General features: G+C 48.6%; 2 protein-coding genes across 6 annotated transcripts in view; one reads left to right on the top strand and one right to left on the bottom strand.

Moving 5' to 3' along the window:
- Positions 1 to 7,256, top strand: part of ARHGAP32 (Rho GTPase activating protein 32) — a 266,577-nt gene extending 259,321 nt beyond the window's left edge. For all 5 annotated transcript variants that reach the window (XM_037882261.2, XM_043534160.1, XM_043534161.1 and 2 more), the window contains one exon: positions 223 to 7,256. In XM_037882261.2, coding sequence (XP_037738189.1) covers positions 223 to 2,463 — 2,241 coding nt within the window. In that variant the 3' untranslated portion in view covers positions 2,464 to 7,256. The remainder of the gene's footprint in view (positions 1 to 222) is intronic.
- The window catches only part of KCNJ5 (potassium inwardly rectifying channel subfamily J member 5), a 241,303-nt gene that overhangs the window by 56,905 nt on the left and 166,418 nt on the right, over positions 1 to 17,980 (bottom strand). The gene's annotated exons all lie outside the window — the stretch shown is intronic.

Below are 17,980 nucleotides of genomic sequence, written 5' to 3'. Positions count from 1 at the left end.
GTCCCAAAGATCACTAGAATACCTCTCAAAAGGCAGCATTGCCCCTGCTGTCAGGCAGAACACCCCCTGCCCTCCCATGTTCAATCCAGCAGCCTGGGCTATATTGTAGGGGAGTGTGATACATTCTGTAGAGCTAATGATACGGGTATCCAGTATAGAGAGACTGCAGCGGAGGAAGAGGGATTCTCACACACTAACCTCGATGTGGTTTCTCCATACTAGGTACGAGGAGCACTGCCTCCAGAAAAGCCACCTGAGCCTCGACTAGCCGAGCCTGCTCCAGTTTTTGTCACCGAAAGTAGTTCCGCTACCCGATGTACTTTGTCCACTGCTGTGTCCCACCAGGGCCATTTGGAAAAGGCCCGGGAGAACGTCAGGGCTCCCTCTTTGCACCTGCGTTCCGAGTCGGTCCCTGCACACTCCTCCTATGGCTTTGCACCCCCCATCCCGCCCGTGAGGACACTGGAGAGTAAGATAGCTGCAGCCATGCACTCCAACAGTCTGGATGCAGTGAATACCTCCACTTACCATTCCTTCCTGGCTCCCTCCATTCTGCCATCGTCCGGGGAGGAGGCCTTGCCCCCACCACCACCGCCCAAGCATGCCTCTCTGCAGTCTGCATATCTCCCCCATCCCAAGCCAGAGAGTGCCCCGGAGCCGCCCATGCCAGAGAACTATCTGCATCACAAGCCAGCATCCGTCCATCAGTACAGGCCGGAGAGCGTCCCGCCGCATCTCTCCTACCACAGCAAGTCCGACCAGCACCAAGCTTACGCCTCCAGATCGGAAACGCCCACGTCCATGGGCCCTCGCTACACCGCCTACCCCAGCCAAGGGAAGAGCACATCAGCCCATCACTCCAAGCCTCGCAGCCGCATGGAGTACACGTCCTCCATGAGCCCTACCACCCTGCGGAGCACTGGCTACGTGGAGGAGGCTCCGCCCTACCCCACCATCCGAAGGGTGCAGTCGCTGCACGTCTCCACCCCTTCCACCATCCGCTCCGTCCCCATTTCACGGACAGAGGTGCCTCCCGACGATGAGCCCGTGTACTGCCCGCGGCCTCTCTATCAGTACAAGCCATGCCAGCCCCACTCAGATTATCATGTCACTCAGCTGCAGCCTTACTTTGAGAACGGGCGTGTGCATTACAGGTATAGCCCTTATTCCAGCTCGTCTGGCTCCTCTTATTACCCCACAGCAGCAGAGGGGGGGGTTTATGACCTGGACCCCTACAGCACGATGCGGCTCAGGCACTTCCACCCCCTTCCTAGCCGAGACTTTGCATCCTACACCTCGAGGCTGCAAAGTAAGAATCTGTACCGCTATCCTGGCCTGCCTGCCTATCCTCGGGGAGGCCTGATGAGTCACCTGGCGGGGAAAGAGCACAGCTTTATCAGCAGAGATGTGCCCCCAGCCCCGGACATCAAGCACACGTATGTGTCATGGGACCTGGAGGACATGGAGAAATACCGCCTGCAGTCCATCCGCCGGGAGAGCCGCTCACGCCAGAAAGCGAAAGGGCCAGTGATGTCCCAGTATGACAACCTGGCTCCGCTGCTGCAGGAGGAGCTGGACATCATCCACCTCCGCAGCAAATCAGATCCTGGGAAAACTGGTCTCCTGACTGTGGCCGAAGGGAGGTATCCAACCACAGCAGCCACCCCTGAAGGGGACGAACGTTACTATCTGCAGCACTCAGAGCCGGAGCCAGACAGAGCCCATTACCATGGGGCCTATGGGAACGGGCAGTCAGAGAAGCCTTCCCTTCCCCAGAAGCAGAGCAGCATCAGGAGCAGAAAGCTGCACGAGCCAGGCTGTAACGCTACAGAGCACAGGGGACACCTGCAGCAGGAAGCAAGCCATCGGCAGCCTTCGGAATCCAAAAATGGGCCCCCTTACCCCGAGTTCAGGCCAAAGGGTGGCCAGGAACCCATGGAGCCCATTGGTTTCCAGCACTCAGGTGGGAAATACGTCACAGCCGGCCAGGAGGCCCTGAGACTCAACCACAAGGAAGCGAAGCTAGCAGAGGACCGGCCAGACTTGGAAAGGCCTCGAGCCAGGCAAATAGCTCCTGGCGAGAAACACACCAGAGACTGCTATAATAAAGAGGAGGAGCACCATGTCCAACCCATGGCGCCACCTCCCAAGCCAGAACGGAGCCAGAGCCTCAGAATCCGGCATCCGGAGAGCATGGACAGGGACCCTAGCCTCCTGTACCCATACCAAACCCTTGGCAAACGCCAAAGCAGTATGACAGTGTTGTCCCAGTACGATAATTTGGAGGATTACCATACCCTGCCTCAGCACCAAAGAGGGGGCTACCTTGGAGGAGGGGGGTTCATGCCCCCTGGCTTTTCCCATTCACACAGTAGGACATACGCCACAGCTTTGGGCCAGGGGGCCTTTCTCCCTACAGAGCTGTGTTTGCAGAGGCCGGAGACAGAGATCCATGCCGAGTGAGCTGGGGGAAGGAGGGATAGAGCCTAAGCAGCCTCTGCTGGACAGTGGACTGTTTTATTTTTTCAATGACAAAATTTTAAAAAAAGCACCCCCATGAGCAAAGCAAACCCACTCTCAACCCTGCCACCAGCTCACCACTCAATGTTTGTCCTAGGTGTATAGTTTTCTTTCGTGTCATTTGAGAGGTTGGAATGATCGTGCAGGCTGTGTTGGCATGTGGAAAGATGAGCCAGGACCCAGAGAGGCAGAGCAGATCTGAAAGAGGCATGGTGGGGAGGGGAAAAGGGGTTTTCCTTCCCCTGGTTTGTCATGGGCTGCTGGTTGCATGCAGCTCTTCTCTTGGCATATCCAGTCACTCTCCCAGCTGCCAACATTAGAGGAGTTGCATGGATACGTTTTACCCTTTGAATGAGATGCCATGGGGGAGTCTCTGTTCTGACCCTTTCAGATTGCATCAGTAGCACACTGCAAGCTGTGGGAAAAGGACAGCTTCCAAGTGTTGGTTTCCTCCTAGATTATTGGTGCTCTGTCTCCCCTTGAAAATTGTGTAGGGGTAGACAGAGATTGGCCCCAAGACAGAACACAGTCTGGTTTTTAAAGGCTCATTGAACAAGCAGCTTCTGGCTATAGAAGGGATATTTACCGAAACTCAAGAGTTCACCCTCATACTGTAAATGGAGATGAGCTTTGAAAGTAAAAAAAACTACCCCCTCTCCCCCCACACACACACTTGGGTACAGGTGATTGAGCAGCATACACATTTCATGCTAATTCCTCTTTACTTACAGGCTACCTGCAGTACCAGCTATTTAATTGCACATCCTAGCTGGCCAGAAACTACTATCTATTTACAATGTCACTAGATGATTGCGTCCAGCTTGTAAACTAGAGCACAGGTTCCCTGCTGGGAGCGACTTGCACAACCATGGAGTTGCTCTGGCCCAAATAACTCAGTCCTTCATGGAAAACTCCTGTTGACTTTCATATGCGGCCTACAGGATGAGGCCCTCACTCATGAGATTGCAGTGAGTTGATGTAAGCACAGAGCAGTTACGTGCACGCTATGAAATAGCATTGCCTCCCTTCAGGCAGGGGGAAGGGAAGGGACAGTGCACCTCTTTACAGCACACCCCTGGTGTTGCCTTGCCTATTTAATAGAAACAAGACAGCGTTTCATCTGCAGCCTCTCTGGGTTCACAGCCATTTTAACCCCGCCATAAATCACATACATTTTATGAGACAGGGCTTCCTAGAAAATCCTTGAGATTTAGCATTTAAAACATTCAGAGTTCACCCATGATACTGGGACCTTTCATGTACTGGTGGATCACACAACATCTCTCCCTGTTTTGAAATTCAGAGGGTTTACTTAAAGAAAGCACCTGAAAAGTTCTCTTAGCTGGAAGTCCTGCAGCTAGCATAGCTAAGATTATTAAAGGAACTCATGTCAGAGCCTCCTAGAACAAGTGTTTTATTCATTGCTATTTTGGGCTTTTAAAGTAATAATAAAAACCTGTCAGTGCTCACAGGGGACCACCACACTTCTAGTAGGTACCTAGTCATTAGCATTTTGGTTCTTTTACTCTCATAGCCTATAGTCTGATTTTATTGTGCAATGTATTGTTTTAAGAAGAATGTGTTCAATATAGAGAGTTTTTCCTAAATGTTATGGAAATAAATTTAGCTGTCAGGAAAAAAGCACTGTGATCCAGGTTACCTCAATATCATTCACCTTGTGACTAATTATCAACTAGAGGGTATTATTCTTTGGGGGGGGTGTGAAAAGGGCTGTTAGCTGAGAACACGGGGCCACTTCTGCTAGTAAATCTGGCTTTCCCCAATATAATCTGTCCAGGGGAGTCTAGCTACAGTAGTCAGTCAAGCTATGTTTAGAGACTAGTATTGGGTCTTTGCACTTCATCTCCCCTCTGCTGTTCCAGAGTGTCAGCCTCCCTTGTTCTGGATTTGGGGCAGGTACAGGCTATTCAGGTGACAAGGACAGCCTGTCAAACCTCTCTCCCTCAATGCCTTAATTCTCCCCACCATCCTCTCTGTGTTGGCCTTAAGTTACCCAGAGAAATAGCTGAACTAAGCTGCTTTGAATGTCTTTGCTCATTTGCCTGCTCCTATAGGGCGTAAACACTATCTCCAAAAGATTTCCACTCCTTACGAGCAGTAGCAGCAAGAGACAGAGCCTGGGATCTCCGCCTGCTCCATTGTTCACAGCACTCTACCATCACTGGTTTCCTTGGAAGTCAAGGCCCCTCAGCACCATACAGGAATGGCCCCATAAGTGAACAACTGACCCCATCACTAGGTCCTTGTCTAGACAAATTAAATTAATCTGGAATAAGGTAGGGTGTGACTTTAGAGCAAACTAGCTATTTCTGATTAACCTCCATGGATGGATGCTCTTATACCAGAATAAGAGAGCTTTATTCCAGATTAGATTAATCCCTGGATTAAACTAATTCAGACGTTCTTATTCTGGAATAAGAGCCTCCACGCATGGAGTTAGTCAGGAAATAGTGAAGACAGACAAACTGATTAATGGCGTCACAGATTGTGCCCACTCTTGGCCCTGTGCGGTCCCCCCTTCAGTGAGACAGCCCTTCTCGGGGGTCGCCCTCTGCTTGGAAACACAAGAAAATCCCCCACTTTGTCACAACATCTCTGTGATAACAGCCCTCTAAGAGATCAGGGATCTTTCTTTTTTGTTCCAGCATGAGACATTCATTCAGCCTCTTACCTTTAATGTACTTGGGAACAAGTTTATCCCTAGTCTCCTCCCATGCCCAGCCTTATCAACATGAGATTGGAGGGCCAGCAGCCCCGTAAGAGCCCAACTGGTAACTGTACTCCAGCGTTAGGGCAGGTGCCCTAACGAAGAGGTGAGACTAGAGCAGCAAGCAAGGAACATGAACCCTTCATGGGCACTCCACTGCTAACAGCTGCTAACATTTTGAACCGTCTTTCCCCCTTGACAAAGCCATATAGTGAACTATGCAGTTCTGCTCTTGTACTGTGGTTAAATTTTGGAACTTGATGGTCCCACCCCCTTCATTAGATTATACACCCAACGGTGTCCATTCTTCAGGAAAAAGGGGACGGGAATTGCCCCAGGTCACTCAAGAACAATAGAGATGAGCACTAAAGAGTCTCAGGTGGCCCTTGGCCAAGTAATAGTTGGGGATGATGCACAATATGGCATATAGGGGGATTATTTAGAAGTCCCATCAGTGAATGGGGTAAGGAGGGGAAAAAAAATAGGATGATAACGTACCAACTATGTGCCAGGTTCCGCTCATCTGTAGTAACCTATTGTCTAAGTATAACTTCAGTAAGAATCCATGAGCAGTAGCAGATTTGGCAAGTTCCCTATACCTGTATCACTGCCTACCTGCCTCTTTATTGCCACTTGCTGAGTTTTCAGCTTAATTTCTCATTACCATGTGAGAGAGTTTGGGCCCAATTCTGCTCTGGGAGTGGTGTAGAGATCTGCTCTGGATTTGCACCTGCAACTCAGAGCAGAATGTGGCCCATAAAGCAAGCTCTCCAAGAGTACAGATGTTGAGCTAACAACCAAGGCGTGGGCCCTGGCACATCTATTTCAGTTCTGATTTTAAAAATTCTGATCAGGTTTAAAACTTTATGCATATGACAGTAAAAACTTTGTGCCTACAGGTCTTTACAGAGGTAATAGGCTTGTGCTTATCGCTTGGGGGTGGGGGGTAGGGTGTATCAGTGAGGATTGCACAGGTGTAGCAAATTGCTACACAAAACCAAAACAAACTTGAAAAATGTATTGTTCCCTTTAGCTACAAAAGGGACAGACCCTCGTGTGTAGTCTTTGCCATTCATCTCATTGGTATGTAGACAAAGCATTGACTGAAACAGTTTGTAATGTGCTAGAAAATCTGAATGAAAAATTGCATTGAACATTTATTTTTTAAAGGGCCTGTGACACTTTTCCAGAACCTTGTGCTACAGAAGTCTGATGCCACAGACATGGTGTAGTTTAAAGAGGTGTACACAGTAACCCCAGTGCGTGCAACCATTCTTGCAAAAACCAACACGCATGGTGATTTTTGCAGTTCATTTTCCTGCTGTAGAAATTTGACCCTTTTTGCCCTAAGCCGCACGAGAGAGAAATCCCAGAAAGCCTTAGGATTACCTTCAGCGTTCCCTTCACTTTAATTTATAGAGTGTCTTATTTTCGTGTTTGGGTTTTTTGTTTTTGGTGGGGTTTTTGTGAACTGGTGTAAAATGTATATGCTGACAAGCTCATGTATTTTTATGTAAATATTTTTGTGGTTTTCCCAGCCCCGCTCTGTAAATACTTAGATTCTCATTTTCTTTCCACTTTGTATGATGCGGATGTGGTTTTGTTTTCTGTTTTTATTTGTACTGTAATGCAATGATCCAGACTGAGGTGTCTTGTGGTATTTAAAAAAAACCAAGTCAGCAGTTCCACTGAGCTCACATTCAGATGTGCAACCCAACAGCATTAATCAAGCCAGGTTAAAACCTACTCCTTTGCATTTGTGTGTGTTTGTGCCTCGGCCAGGTTAATTAACAATATACTGAAAAGCGATAGGGCATGGGAAAACTAGTTTAGAGCCATGAGGTTTTGGGGCCAGGTACCTCGAAAGACAAGAGAGGTGATGAGTGCTGTATTTACGTGCCAAGCCTATTGCAAATTGCTGCCTGTCAGTCTGTCCCGGCGCTTATCTGTTCAGTTACACCTGTGGCATAACTGTTCTGAAAAGAAAAAATAAACCAACCTTGGCTTTCCTAGTCTCCTTTTCTTCTCATCCAGAATTACTAGGCAAGGAGCAATGCTGCAGGAGTAGCACAAAAGGGAGGTGGCAGTTTCCTAACAACAGCGGGATTCCAAAATTGGGTTTGGCCATTAAAACAGGAGGATGGTGGGAGAAGTGAACTCTTGTGGGCAGGAACTAGCTGTACCCCATGACTAGGGATCCTGAGTACTACTGTATTTACAGGTATCAACAAGATTCATTAAACAGCATCAGATTTTTCCCCTTCAGTCATCTTTTTCTGCCATTAACATGGTCTAACCATTTCAGTTGATGCCACCAGCCTACACCTACACCCACACGCTGAGAAGTTACATCTCCCGCTCCTGAAAGTAACCCTGCAGACTGAATGCCAGTGGATAACACAATATCTTTATACAGAGAAGCTCTCCCCCTCCTTGCAAGATAACAGGAATTTCAAAGGGCTGCTTTGACTGCTCCCCATCTGTTTTAGAGGTTTTAATGCTGCTCTTCTGTCACAAGTCACAGCATTTAGGGTATCTCTATACTGCATTGTAAACCTGGGTCTGTGGGACACGGGCTTAGTGTGCATGTTACACTACACAGACAACCTGACTCAGGGCCGCATTTTGACCTGAACCCCGGTCTTCTGCATCCCAGATGTGTGCCCCGGCCACTGGGCTACTGGCTGCAATAGGCCACCTGAGCAGCTGGCCCGGCTTAGATGCCTAAGACCAGGAAAGGCATCACGGCTGAGAATCCCAAGCAGAGGCAGGCGCCTACAGAGTTAGGCACGTCTTATTGGCTAGCTTAGGCAGCTCCCCAGTTGGCTTGTTGGCATCTGTGAATCCCTTCCTGAGATGTCTAACTCTCCGTGGCCTATTGGGGCTGTAAATTCCACTGGGTGGCAGGGCTCAGCGTTGCAACCCACTGACGTCCCCCATGTGAATCAAGCCCTAACGCTTTTGCTGCGCTAAGAGATTCCGGGGCTTACATCTTCTACAGCCCAATTTCCTGACTGCCACCTTTGTTCTACACTGAATGCAGCAAAAAGGGGAGTCAAAGTAATTATTAAGTTATGGGGGCTGCATGAAAACAGGTGTCTAGTAGAAACACTGCAGTCTTGTGCACATGATGGACATCATACCGTGCTAGAAGGGTTAGAAAAAACAATGGCAAAGATGGAGTGGAAGACAGGGGGAGAGGAAAACCACCTAGCAACCAGGGTTGCTGGGTGGGGGTTGGTATAAATAGTAGTGCCTGAAAATGAAGCAGCAGGTAAACACCAGCAATCTGGGGGCCTGTTTTAAGCTCTTTATAAAGCTGCTTTTCATCTGAGGCAATAGTCCATGCATGCCTAGGGAGCATCATTTGGAGTTTGGGGGAGCGTTTTTAACCCTTCTGAGTCACAAGTAACAGCATGCTGGCCAAGTGACTCTTGGCAACCCCTGTCCGCCGCATTGCCTTCAGGTGTAACTAGGACCCAGTGCACAATCTGGATTCTCAAAAAGAAAAGGAGGACTTGTGGCACCTTAGAGACTAACCAATTTATTTGAGCATAAGCTTTCGTGAGCTACAGCTCGCTTCATCTGGATTCTGTTCATGGTGCACAAGGAGGAATAGACCCCAACTAAGCTCACAGGAGTGAAAAACTCGGTGCACGCACACACATACACAGCAGCTCTGACAGCACCAATTTTAGAGTCTCTTTCAGACCGAAGCTGTCCTTTAGGCATTTGCCCTGTAGTTCGTTATCCAAGACCTCCACTCAGGGAAGGCACACAGCACCACGTCCTTTCTGGAACTACTCCTTGCTCATTTTACTATCTGGAATTTGCTTTTCGTGGCTGTTGGAACATGTGAGTGAAACTTGATCGCCTTGGTGCCAAGTATTCATGCTAGGAGAGCTCAAATGTTTGCATAAAGCGAGCGGTCACACGGTGAGGTTACCCCGATTGGAATGAGTAGGCAGCTCAGACATCGGACATTCAGGGCAGCGGGGTCCAGCTAGGTGGTCCTAGCCTGTTTGAATTAGCGAGTGCCTCATGCACAATCCGACTGGGGAACCCTGAGGTGCTCACCACTTTATGGGGCATGTAAAGTGAGAGAGCTCCAGAAAATAAAGTTTCTCTCAACTGGTGGCTTTCAAAGCTGAGCTGGAGGTGATCAAGCCCAACTCCCAACAGCCCAAGTCAGGAGACAAGTGCCTTTGACAGCCTTTTGTCAAGCCATCCAGCCTTCACCACCTCTAAAGATTGCTGCTGCTCAATGGTGCCTTCCCTTAATCTGAATATCTGCAACAAGTGCTTTTTATTTATAGCGTGGCTTTCCTCCAGAAAGACCCCAAAGAACTTTAAACTACCACCACGTAGGAACCATTGACGCAGAAAAACAGCCACCTTTGGGATGTGGGGCAGAGACTAGGTAGCACACTACATGTCCACAATGAGTGGGCCAGACACACCCAGGCCAACCTGTTCTAACAAACGGGGCCACAGAAACTCGAGTGTCCACAGCAAGCCGACAGCATCTCTCCTTATCAAAAGGTGTCTCCCAAAAGAGCCACAAAGATACAATTAGCCCAGGGGTTCTCAAACTTCATTGCACCGCCACGCCCTTCTGACAAAAAAAGTTACTTCACGATCCCAGCAAGTCTAAGCCAGCTATGACGACCCCATTCAAAGGGGGTCAGGACCCACTTTGGGGTCCCGACCCACAGTTAGAACCGCTGAACTAGACAATCAGTGTATGTGCCACGTGAGAGCTGGGCCAGCCTGGCCAAGATTGGTCTGCAAGTTTTTAGGAGTCATTTCCAAAACATGATGTTTAGCTCAATAAAGCCATTGCTAGGGCCTGTCGCCAGCTGACAAGAATGGTCTGAACACTCCGATAAAGTCATTTCTATAACCTGAAGAACAACACTAACTTTCTCCTGAAGTCCCAGGATGAAGCACTCCCAAGCCAGGAAGCGCCCATGCCAAGGTCACAATAACATACTATTTCTCTTCCCGCCCCCCCCTCCCCCGGGACCCCTCTGTAAAGATCAAACACACTCCATCCAGGTTAGCCAGGCAGCCTAGCTCCATGCAGGGGAGCTAAGGAAGCGGAAGCCACTCTGCAGGCCTCCCAGCAAAGGCCTTTTTCAGGAGGGACTTGGAGACAGTGGGAGATGTCAGGTCGAATCAGAGGTTCAGCGTAGGTGGCGAATACCACAAGGGACTGAAGTTTTTGTTTGACTTGGGCAGAGCAAAGGGGCAAATGACAAAAGATGGAGGGAAGAGAAGAATGCAACCAAGCACGCAAGGGCTTCTAGCTCCACCGTAGCTCTAGGCAAGTGGCACCTCATAACTCTGCTGAAAGGGCATTTCAGGACAGGCTCCTCAGTGAGCACAACGGCCATCCCTTCCCACCTCCATGGTCTCCCAGGGCAGACTATTTCTCCCCGCCCTCAATGTTCAAATCCCAATATTGGCTACGTCCAGTCTCATCACCGCAGCCAGATTCGTGGCTTGCAGAACTCAATTACTCAACGGAATCAAAGAGAAGGGCAAGAGCCAAGTTTATCTACCCAGGAACTTAGATGGCCCTTCACTACCATGGTTCATCACCATAGCATTGGAGTGTCTAGAAGCATTCAAGCAAGCAAGCAGGCTTGGATCTTAAGCAACCTCCCCTGTTCACCATGGAAATCTCTCTCCACAAGCAGCGCTGAGATAATAGTAAAACTAACCTACTCAGGCAAGGACATTCAAAGGACACACAGAGGTGTTACTGGAAGACATTCAGGGTCTGTCTACACTGCAGCTGGGGATGTACCTTCCAGCTCTGGTAGATGTACACATGCTAAAAATAGCATTGTGAGGGCAGCAGCCTGGCTGGCAGGAGGGGCTACTCAATGAAATTTTAAATTTCTGATTCCGAACGCCCCAAAGCTACTCCTGCAAAAAGGTGGTTAAAAGTTGACCCTGAAAAACATTCAGTCGCAGTCAGTCACAAAAACTCACGGGCTGCATCCAAATATTAAAGAGCCCTTCATCATCCCAGCCCAGTAAGGCGCCACTGCACAAGACGGCACCAAGGGCATTTCAGGCCACAAGGCAAGGAAACCAAAGCTTCAAGAAAATACGCGTAAGGATCTTCTAGGCATTAGTAAAAACTGATACCACCCACCAGGGTTTTGGCCCCTTAACTCCAGTCCTCACCATCGAAGGTCTATCTATAGAGATGAAAATGTGGGTCTCAATTAAGTTAGCTCAATCAAGTCGTCTTAACTTGACTGACACCTCCAGCCCCCTTCAGTACCACGGATACAACTAACGTTTGGTCTGGTTGGGCTGTAGCCTGGGTGGGAGACTACAAGTGATCCCAACCAGCACAATTGACCTGAAAGCTGTTCAACTACAAAGGGGAGGGCTAACTCAACCGGGCCTTTATGCCCACATAGAACAAGCCCCTGGTGTTTTTCTTCAGCTGTGGTCAGTACGGTGGAGGGAGCTCTAGCTTTGGATGACTGGAGCCACGGGTGGGTGATGACAGAACCGTTCACTCCGTTTCTATGTAGATTGAAGACAGCCGCACAGGCTTGAAACAGAAAGCACCTAGGGTAAAATTAACACCGGTGGGAGAAGCATGGTCCAATGAACAGGTCAGTGGCCTTTGAGTCAGGACACTTGCATTCTAGTCGCACCTCTGCCACTAAACTTGCTGTGGGACCTTGAGAAAGTCACTACAGCTCTCTGTGCCTCAGTTTCTCCACCCAGCAGGCATCTGTCCTGACTAGTTAGACTTGGGCAGGGACTGTCTCTCACACTGGGCCTGACTGTGGCCAACAACCATGCAGAGGATCAGCACAAAGGCTTATGCACCACTTCAGGCCTTGTGCCAATCCTCTGCATAGTGGTCAATTTCACCTCTAATAAACAGAGCATCTTGCCGCATCTAAGCTATGAAACCAGGCTCAGGGCTGAAAGACCACGCAGAGAGAATGTGCTCCATCTGTTCCATCCCAGCTAGTCACTAGGCCATGGCTTTGCCGCTTGTGAGCAAAGACTCTCATGGCAGAAAAACAGAAAAGGCCTCCAAGTCACTTGAGACACGTGATCCCCGTACACATCACTGGGCTTTTGTTGTACATGAAACAGGACACCCCATATGAGCATGGCCCTCAACCCATCAAGCCCTAAGGGTTCCCTAAGGGGGGAGACAGAGGAGGAAGGTTTAACAGGATTCCCTGCTACAGGGACTTGCAATGTTAGTTCAGCCTTTGGTGACACCAACAGTTTTGAAATGACTGAGGGGTGCTCTCTGCAGAATGGAGCTCTCCGAGTGAACGGAGACACGGAGCAGCTGCTAAGACGGATCAGCAAGACACCTCGGAGGAGACCTGGATTTGATTTCTCCCACTTGCACTGGACACCTAAATCCACAAGCAGAAAGATTTGGAAGTGTCTGGCTCGGGACCATAATGGACCGGATTCTCTACAGCAAGCACCAGAGGTGTACATTTCCCATCCCGCCGCGGCCAAGGGCCTTGATGCCCCCAAGGTGATGGAGTTCCCACCGGGGGAGGGGGGTGTTAATATCACTGCATAGGTCTTAGATTAGCACCTCCTAGATTAGCTTCCTTTCCAGTCTGTAGCCATCTACCTCTGGAGCTTTGCTAGCCACCCCCCATCATTTTAATAGGTAGTAGGGGGAGCCAGCTTTCTGCATGGCACCAATAGGGCACCAGCTTTCTGCATGGCAGATTTACTGTCAGGGAGTCGGGCCCCATAGTTTAAATACATCTCCATAGACTGTTCAGTGACAAGGGAAGGCATGGAGATCTGTCCACAGCGCATGCTCCCAGAGATGCTCTTTTCCAAGTGCCATCTCCCCCCCCTCCCCCGGCTCTATACCTCTGGCATTTGAAGCTGCTTCCTCAGTGCCCCACTTTGCCTTTAGACAGTGATGTTTCTTTAACAAGATAGTCCATCCCCCGTAGCTTGGCAACTGTACTGATTTATTGCACGTTGGAGGAGGCCACAATAGGAACAAGCCATGCCTTGGGCAGCTCTGAGCTCTGCACCTCGTTTTCGAGAAATAAGTATGTTTTACTTGCCCTATTACAAAACACAACCTTCTCTGTGACAGCCCCTCCTCAGCTGGTGCCTACCTTTCAGGACAATGGAAATCCAGGCAGAAAAGGGGACACATGAGGATTTTAGAAATGACTGAGAATCTGGCAAGCCATTTAAACAAGGGTGATACTTGGAGACATCCGATGAAATGAGCTGTAGCCCACGAAAGCTTATGCTCAAATAAATTTGTTAGTCTCTAAGGTGCCACAAGTCCTCCTTTTCTTTTTGCGGATACAGACTAACATGGCTGCTACTCTGAAACTTGGAGACTGGGAACTCCTATCCACCAGGTAGTGCTGTTGACTCACATTTGTGCTGTTGAAACAAGAGGTCTTCAGAAGCAGCCTCTGATTGTGATTGTTTTGGTGTCTAAGGGTACAGCGCGAGGCACCCAGGGGCCGGATTTTCAGGAGGGCTGAGCTTCTGCAGCTCCCACTGACTCCAACTGGAACTGTGAGAGCACAGCATCTCTTTAAAATAAAAGGAGCCTCCAGAAGCCAAGCAGGGCACCCAAAAATAGAGCCAGTAATAAAAAACTGTCCACTTCAAACTTTTTGACCTGTATCCTTAAGACTGAGATAGTTACTAGAGTCCTCCCCCACACGCTAAACCAAGGAAGTCATGGTGCCAGCTTGTTTCCTTCCGCTTTAAAAAGACCCAGTTGCCGCTGGGTCACTAATACATATGCATGTCAGCAAGGGCACTGGAGAAAGTTGTGGTGGGGAAAGGAAGACAAAAAAAATGCAAGAGCACTTGTGAATGCAGAAGGAATCTGCACTTAAAGGGCTGGATGGTAGCACTAGATAATATACTGCAGAGAACAGTCCTGCACTGAAAAAGACAGGGAGACACAGAGCCTGGCTAGTGTTTTGCCTCTCTCGTTACTGGGGTTGGATTGAATGTCCCGTTACTACTAATTACAAAGCTGAGCACCTTTGGTCTGAAGCAGAGAGGTCCCAGGGGGGTCAAACGTACGCAAGTGCGACAGGCTCTCAAAGCAGATCGTCCCAGGTGTCTCAGAGCAACAAGCCAAGAAAACTCTGAACCTGGAGCTGATTCACTGATCATACTCTAGCACAGGACTGGGCAAGAACCGGGATTCTGCTTCCCTCCTTCACTTTAATCCTGAGCCGGGCCCCCTCCCAGCCTCCCGAGGGGGACAGAGCTATCTGATTGTATATAAAATTGGAGAGAGAAAGGAGGAGATTTCAAAAAAATTTCCGATCACAAAACAGAGTTGACCAATATATGCTGGCTAGCATGAATATTATAGATCATATTAATAATATGTATTATCCTCACCATAAATATTGGAATGCATTAAGCACAAATATTATAGCAGTTATATCACCTAACTTGGCCTATTCCTTTACTATAGTCCCGTTCCCTTATGCTAAGTATCCCATAATACCTTGCATCAGCTGAAGTAAGTTTTGGCTTAGGTAAACAGGAAAGCTGTCAGGATCAGGACATATGACTATTTTACCGTGGCAACAGGCAGAGAGTTATTCTCACAAGCCAGTACCAGAATGCCCCAAAGGGAAAGGACAAGTGATATGATTGTTCTACCCTAGTACAAACCCAGAAGATGCTTTCACGCTCCTTGCTATCTGGAATGCATGTGTTCAGAACAAAGACACCAGAAAAACAAGATAGAAAGCGGATTGGTTAAATGTAGTTTCCTAGGACATACACAGTACATTGTACTTGTAACCAAATAAGGTATAAAAAGACAGCTTTAGAGGTGTAACTTGGGAGCACACCTTCTGCGTGAGATGAATATAACAGTGCTTTGCGGAGACTGGTATCATATCGAACGGTTTTCCTATACTCAGAGCAACAACTCTGTCTGACTTTGGTTCTGTGATCTCTTGAGAATATTTCACAAACCAAAGCATCGTCAAGCAACTGATTATACAATTTATCAAGAACAGGATGAACAAACAAACAATCTCCATTCCCCCCCCCCCCCGCCCCGCCCCATGAACCAAAAAATGCAGATCAGGTTAACTGAAAATTTTCATTTCAATTTTGACCTTTGTGTGTATTTGTTTATGTATTTTGCTATAAATTAACTTACATTTCAGGCCAAAAGCTGGTTTCAAAATGAGAAATGGAACTTTCAATCTGAAAAAGGTTGAAATGCCCCATTTGGAGGGGAAAAATCCAAAGTCATTTTGAAACGGGAAGCTCATCAGAACTGATCCTTTCCCATTCAATTTTGGCTTTTTCTCCTTGGACTGACACTGTCCAAGGAGAAAAAATGTTTTGTCCAAAACTTCTCGACCAGCATTTTCTTTCTGTCCCTGTGTGCAGAGGGGAATGCACCCGTCAGAGCGGGTGGATGGGCAGTTTGGCAAAGTGGCAGCAGTTATCCCACACGCTCTCTTAGCCCAGGGCATTTAGGAACAAGATTATATGAGGCGGGGGCCTGAGATAGCAGGGACTAGACCCGATGACCCAGGAGGTCCTAATCTAGAGTTCTTCCCTAGGCACCAAGATATAGCTGTTGTCTGCTAAGGGAACATGTCACCTGCCCCACCACAGCCAACACCACGGGATTGATTCTCCACGTTCCCGCACCCTGCTCGTTGTTGGCTTCTGCCTAATGGATTTTTCCTCCTAGCTAGTCAGTGGGGCATCGGCTCAAGCTGGTGTCAAGTGTCAGAGGGGTCGCCGTGTTAGTCTGGATCTGTAAAAGTGGCACACGGTCCCGTGGCACCGTACAGACTAACGGACATATTGGAGCGTAAGCTTTCATGGGTGAATACCTACTTTGTCAGATGAGCTTATGCTCCAGTATGTCTGTTAGTCTATAAGGTGCCACGGGACTCTTTGCCGCTCAAGCTGGTGTGTATCACACCACCTAGGGTCAGTTCAGTCGCATGGTTACCACAGAGATGAAATTAAGGGATTCTGCACAGGGCTTTTCATCTAGTTTTAGATTCTCTGTACCTCAATCTATAGACAAAGAGTGTTACTCTCGCAATCTAGCACTTCATTCTTTCACCAACCAGCCGTATCTCCCCATCCACCCGCAGTCTGCTTATCTGGCTATTGTCCAGCAGCATCTATTCAGGATTCATTATTTCAGAGTAGCTCTCTATTATTCCTTATCTACCCACGGTAGTTATTTATTTAGATCCATACAATGTGGCCATCATAGCCACTGGGAAACATGTATGAGGCATTTAAAGTGATACAGGCCAAAAATTGGTCACTCCTCCTTCCACCCAAGCAGGGTTAAACTGCCCCCTCTCTCCAGAAGGCCGGGTAGTTAGAAAAGCAACAGTCTGAAATTCAGCTAACTCTGGCTCAAGTTCTGGAGACAAAGGACCCATTCACTGACTATCCTGCCAGCTAGCCTCCCAGACCCATTCGCTCAAACCTGGCAGGCTGCTAGCGCCAGGGCCTCAGCTGATGGCAAGTGCCACAGCATCACGGGAGCAGAGAGGCAGCTGCTGATGAGCGCACGCCGTGAACTGAATCAGGCTACGGAGCACGACTCCAAGGTGGTTCCTGCGAGCAGTATCCCTTAGCCAAGGAACTTTTTTCATGGCTATGCATAGCAGCAGTTGAGCTCCATACAACATCTCTTCACCCATCCATCTGCCAGCCGCAGAGTAGCCCCAGCCTACACCTGGCAGGAGCAGCTTGACTGAAGCAAAGTTCAGATCCAAGTCCAGATGTCCACCGCTGGTCCCTCGCCTCCACCCTGGACTGAGCCACACTCCACATACAGACAGCCCTGGACTTGGGATCTGGATTTGAGCACTGCACCGTGAGCCCCTCCCTACTGCTACGTGTTACTTCATAGCATCTGCCTATCAGTCTCTCCAGAGACCCTCTCACTTCACCTTGCCCAATGCTAGCTGCGGCCACGCTTTTCAGAATGGATGCTGCACCTGTCCCGTCTTGGCTAATAGCCATTGATGGACCTATCCTCCAGGAACTTATCTAGTTCTTCTTTTCCATACTAATTTCCCTATTATCAACAACCCCCTGAAACAAACAAGCTTCTACAAGCTGGGAGTGGACGACAGGGGATAGATCACTCTGCGATTGCCCTGTTCGGTTCCTTCCCTCTGAAGGCCCTGGCACCAGCCACTCAGAAGACTGGATAATGGGCTAGATGGACTATTGGTCTGAACGATTTATGGCCATTCTTACGTTCCATGGTTTGATTTTTACTTTCATCTCCTTTTCCCTCTCTCCTATTTCAGTGGCAAAATGCAAAACGTGAAGCTGAAAATGAAAACATAATTGGCGATTTCACTCAGATTTTCAAGCACATGGGTGAGGTTCTGTGGTCTGTGATGTGCAGGAAGTCGGACATGATCCTTCTGACCTTGAACTCTATAAACAAAAGCCTCTCCACTTTCTGAAACCCGTACAATGAAAAATTATTTCACAGACAACCTCCCCCCCCGCCCTCCAACACACACACCACCACACACCATCTCTCTGTAGCAGCAAGGTACCAGCATTTTAGCTGATCTCTGAAACAGAGACTACCATGAGCTCGTCAAACCTGTCCTTTGCTGGCTTTACACACTTCAAGATTTCCATCCTTATTTAAACCCCTCAATATTCTGGGATCTGGATACCTCAAAGGTC

The sequence above is a fragment of the Chelonia mydas genome, chromosome 22, assembly GCF_015237465.2.
Source record: "Chelonia mydas isolate rCheMyd1 chromosome 22, rCheMyd1.pri.v2, whole genome shotgun sequence".
NCBI lineage: Eukaryota > Metazoa > Chordata > Testudines > Cheloniidae > Chelonia > Chelonia mydas.
This window is presented reverse-complemented; position numbering and strand designations above follow the sequence as displayed.